This window comes from Montipora foliosa, chromosome 3 (genome assembly GCF_036669935.1).
Source record: "Montipora foliosa isolate CH-2021 chromosome 3, ASM3666993v2, whole genome shotgun sequence".
Lineage (NCBI taxonomy): Eukaryota > Metazoa > Cnidaria > Anthozoa > Scleractinia > Acroporidae > Montipora > Montipora foliosa.
Window position 1 is genome coordinate 9,764,930 of NC_090871.1, and position 5,000 is coordinate 9,769,929.

The 5,000-nt window shown below is 40.9% G+C and overlaps 1 protein-coding gene across 1 annotated transcript in view; it reads right to left on the reverse strand.

Annotated features, from left to right (window-relative positions):
- Positions 1-5,000, reverse strand: part of LOC137996689 (transient receptor potential cation channel subfamily M member-like 2) — a 49,922-nt gene that overhangs the window by 33,813 nt on the left and 11,109 nt on the right. Inside the window, exons 5-9 of the mRNA XM_068842218.1 lie at positions 4,795-4,992; positions 3,808-3,979; positions 1,972-2,149; positions 1,170-1,311; positions 49-118 (exon numbers count right to left, since the gene is read on the reverse strand). Coding sequence (XP_068698319.1) covers positions 49-118; positions 1,170-1,311; positions 1,972-2,149; positions 3,808-3,979; positions 4,795-4,992 — 760 coding nt within the window. The remainder of the gene's footprint in view (positions 1-48; positions 119-1,169; positions 1,312-1,971; positions 2,150-3,807; positions 3,980-4,794; positions 4,993-5,000) is intronic.

Genomic DNA, 5,000 nt, shown 5'->3' on the forward strand with positions numbered 1-5,000 from the left:
TCATCAAAGGAACAAAACTTCAAAGATTAAAAGAACGAAAGAAAGTACCTTTCAGGAGGGCTCTCAGTATTGCTCTGTCAATATCGATGCCGTCCTCGTCCATACGAAAAACTGTTATCTAAAATGAAAGCACAACATTTTCTTTGCAGACCAGATTTGCGTGACTAACTTAGGATACTTGGTTTAGGACACTTTCAGCAATGCTGCTAGTACTTGCCCCAGTACAGCACCAATATTGCTGCGTATTTACTCTATTGGTTTTGTGTGTAACACCGATCTCATCATGGCTTCCATGTCAAATGCATTAGTATCCCTTACATAGCGCAAGAAGAAACAGAACACAAACAGCGGTGACAAACGAGAAAAACTGAAACGCCGCGTTTGAAATCATATTGCACTTGACTGTTCATTGCGCTCCAACATACATCCACAGACGTAATCGTTGACAGGAATCGTAAATTAGCATACTTGATGCTTTTTCTCTTTTTCAGTATCATAATTCTAACCATAATGCCTTCTCTCGTTTTTTAAATCGCTTGCATTTTCTGCAATCACCCTCCGTTCTAATACTGTGTTTTCGTGCTAAGACTCGTCGATCAAAACAGAGGCATGACTTGGTTTTATTGAAAAAGGGTAAATACAACATCATTTAATAACTGGATGAAGCTGATTACGATAACAACCATCAGGCTTACAAGGAGGTTGTCATTCAACGAAGCCTTTGACTGAGGCAGATAACACGCCTTCATAGATCTGCAAAATTCTTCACGTCATACTTATGTCGAATTTAACGATCGTAGATTCTAAATCTTTTTTGAAGTCCAAGGAACGGTGTAGAATTTCAAATTAAAAGCTTTCAGTTTCTGTAACGTGGTGTGATGTGGTGTCATTGGTCCAGATTTGTCAAATTTGGACGATTGACCGCAAGATAATTGAAAGTATGATTTTTTGGTGGGCTGGCTGGACGTATTCACTAAGAATCTGAACAGTTCAAAAATTAATAGTATTACATAGTTTCATTGCTGACAAAAAGCCCGATACTTATTCCCAGACCCATTCGGCCATCCTTGCGCTCAGCCTCCAGCGGCCAGTCGGCTCAAAAAGCAAAAGAACTTATCGATGATTGACTGGTTCCATTCTCTTTCTCTATGAAGGCAACATGCACTTACGTATCTCTTGTTTCCCACGCATTTGAGTACGTCTTGGTAAATTGCCATACATTTCTCCTCATTGCATTCTGGGAAAGCTTTCTGGATTCTCATTAGTAACTGCTGATGCACAACGACGTCATAGAAGTCTTCCATGTCGGCGCTGTAAGTGATCAGAAAGAAAATATTTTGATGGATACTCACCACACATGAAGCACTGAAATGCTATCCATATTGAAAATCCGACATTAACATCATAACAGTGTTACTCTGAACTAAATGTTAAAAAGGGAGAGTATCACGGTATTGAGCATGTTCTAGCCGTAGCGAATGTCACAGTTAAAAAGCCAATCGGAACTTCGTTAAAATTCGTGCGGGAAATTTACACGTACGCGTGATAATTTCTCGCTCAGTCATCTGCAAAGTCGACCGCACTTAGCTCATTATTAATCGTGTAAATTTCCCGCGCAAATTATAACGTCGCTTCCGATTTGCTTATAATAATATAATAACATTCGTTACTGCTAGAGCATGCGCAATACCGTGATACTCTCCCTTTAAAGTGAATTTTCTTTCGCAAAGTTTTCTGTCTAACATATATGTTACCGGTGCTTCTCGGGATTTTACTTTGAATACGCCTAATGAGGTAGAAGATGACGTCAAGAACTAATTTACATTGCTAAAGTTCTTTTCAAACTATAATGCAATTCTCATGGGAAATTTCAACATAAAAGATATTGTTATCTAAACCCAAGAAATTTCGCCATTATTTGTAAATATTGATGATATATATGGAAAGCGTGGTTTGTCAAGGGTAACATACCCATCATTTGCAGTGACGAGACTGTGAGCGTGCGCCAAGATGTCTGCAGCTCTACCGCTGCCCTCAGCAATGACAACAGGCACAGCTGGATTGCTGGTAACTGATTCCAAAACTGTGCGAATCGTATTCGGGCCTCCTTCTAGGACCAGCAACACGACAGGGATACCATACGATTTATCTTCAAAAAGAAAAATAGGAAATGAGATGATCTGAACCAGACAAAGCACCTATAAATATCTGTTTTTTTTGTAAATGCCAAGTTTAGCCATAAATCTGTCATCTTAAACGTCTGTAGTTTTGCGACTGTATGCTACGTAGCCACGAATACGCAGGGACTTTAAGCCTCTGTTACACGTTGAAACTTTTAGCTGAAACTTATGTGCAACGGGCTGCAAAACGTCTGTAAGCAAGCGTTGCACCGTGTAACATAAAAGGAACGTTGTTCAGGAACGTTGAAACTGGTCTCGAAATGTTGTTACCAGATTCCCGCAAAACAAGTTGATACCAGTTTTATAGATAGCCTTGGCCGGTTTCTGATTGGCTTACGTAGCGTGGCGTAACAAGACCGAGCGAGACCAGTTTCACGAAGTGGTGTTACACGGTGAAACTCTTGGTTTTACCACTGCGATCGTTGCAACCGTTGCAGAAGTAGAAAGCGATTCTACTTTTCGTGAAACCTGTGTCGCAAAGGAAGTTGAAAAAAGTTTCAAGAAACCGACCATGTTACACGGTGCATGCCTCCTGAAACTTGTTTCGCTTCGCCCTTGCACACACCTTTCACTGAGCTAAACGTTTCAACGAGTAACAGTGGCAACGGCGGGTCTAAACCACAGGTCACTCGTTGCAGGTCATTGTTTTACCTTTTTGAAAGTGACCCAAAATCCTCAATGTGGCGAACCCTAGGCTTCAACGAAAACGTCACTCCAAAATATAACTTAGCGCTATCGCAAGCATTTCGCAATTTTTCTGTCTTGTTCGCGTTGTACAACACAGGCGAACTATCCTGGTCAGAGATTTTCTCTGTCCTTGTGTGGGCCCATTTCCATTAGTAGCGCTAACGCTCACATGGTTCATATGGGGTAGAAACCTAGCACTTCACATTACGCTCTAATCAGTTAAGTCTATCCTGTAACTGGATGGGTACGAACGACTTTAAAGTAAAATAGAAAATGAATTGTTGTTGCTTGGAGCAAGGCAAGGAAATGCACGGAAACAATTCGTGCTGCACGTGCAGCACGAGTATTATCTCTTTTTGACCAATCAGATTCTTGCTTTGAGGCGTTGTAGTTGCCGTAGCCGCGTCGTCTTTGCTTAAACTCCCTTCCTCATCTTTGCGTACAGAGCAGTGAATATTTGGAATAACTTGGACATCGAAATGAAGTCGATCAAATCGTTAAAGGCATTTTGAGCTTGCCATAGAATCGAAGTCCAACAGATGACTACTCTAGAATGAATAGATTAACTTTTATCAAGTTTGTACAAATTTTATTTTAGTATAGCTTTTTATTTTATCGTTAGACATTTAGTTTCTTATTTATTACATTGTAAATAGGCCCTGAAAAGCCCTTAGGGGAGTAATCTATTTAAGTTCATCTTTATCCATCAAAAATCGGCACTAATCGTACGCTTCGGTTTCTTGCCAGTAAAATGAAGAAGAAGCAAAGGCCAAGAAGGAAAAACGCTTTTTTGTTACTTGTTCCCTGCCGTTTAACAGCACGTTTTAAATAATCGTGGCCTCTAAGGACGCCGTAATGATGCGTACTATTTTTGGTGATTGTCTAAGGGTTCGTCAAAATGTAGCTAAGATTAAAAGACAGAATCTTTAACGATACTTACTCCTCGAAATCTTTTTAGTTGTTATGCAGTTTTGAAGACTAGTGCGAAATGGGATCTCCCCGCCATACTTTCCTTCTCTTCCGTCATCCACCAGAATGAGATGAGAGTGATTATTATCCAGACATGCGCCTTCTGACAACAAACTGGAAGTCATGTGATACGTGACTAAGCCCTGTGTCAAAAAAAAGTGTAAGGGAATGTTTGCTGACGTCATGGTTTCCATTTTGTTTCATTAAATCCTCACAGATTGCATCATGCATGCTATTTACTTCAAACGGTAAATGAACTTGTTGCACTGTAGCTGCTGCGTGATGCAGCTCGAGGCGAAGACCCGCATTTCACCGTTGCTCACCATAGAGTCTCCACTAGTAGCTCAGTGGTTAGAGCATCCGACTAAATCACGGTAGGGTCGTGGGTTCGAATCACAGCTAGAGCTCGGATTTTTCCGAGTTCCCAGTGGGTTCAGTAGCAAAACCTTCCATTTAATATGTGTAAACGGAGCGTTTTCACTCACGTGACCAACAGCCATATTGGCTTTCTGAAACAAAAGAAAGTATTTGCATAAAAATAGAGTTCAATTCCCGGAGGATTACTTTGGTACACCATCATGGCCGCCATTTCTTTGTTATGGAACACCAACATGGCCGCCGTGACGTCATGTGAAAATGCTCTACAGATTTATATTTGTAAATAAAATTATTTGAGATTGAGGGCTCTTGAAAGTTATCAACTGTCACTACACATGCAGATTTTGCAAAACGCCGGCCTCAACTACAAATCTTAATTACGTATCGATGCTAAAGAATTGCCTATTGGACCTTTCGCAATTGAAATAAAAGAAAAAAAGAAAGCTATGTAACTTTTTTGTTCTGATCCGTAATCCACATAACAATATCAACCACGTTCCCAGGGGTTTTTCCTCACCTGGGGGCCACCCCCAAGTGAGGGAAAACCCCTAGGAACGAGATTGATAACGATATAGCCAACCTTGCTGTCAATCAAATCGGATCTGTGATTCACAATACCCCACGTGGCGATTCCTATTAAATGTAGCTGAGAAGTTTTATCTTTCAACTGCGCCCCTCGTGACGTGACTGTGTGACCTTTGACAGCCTCTCCGACATAACGCATAACGCCAGTATTTGTTCCACCTGTTATGATCCAAGCGCCGGTCGTCTCAGCTACCTGTGAAG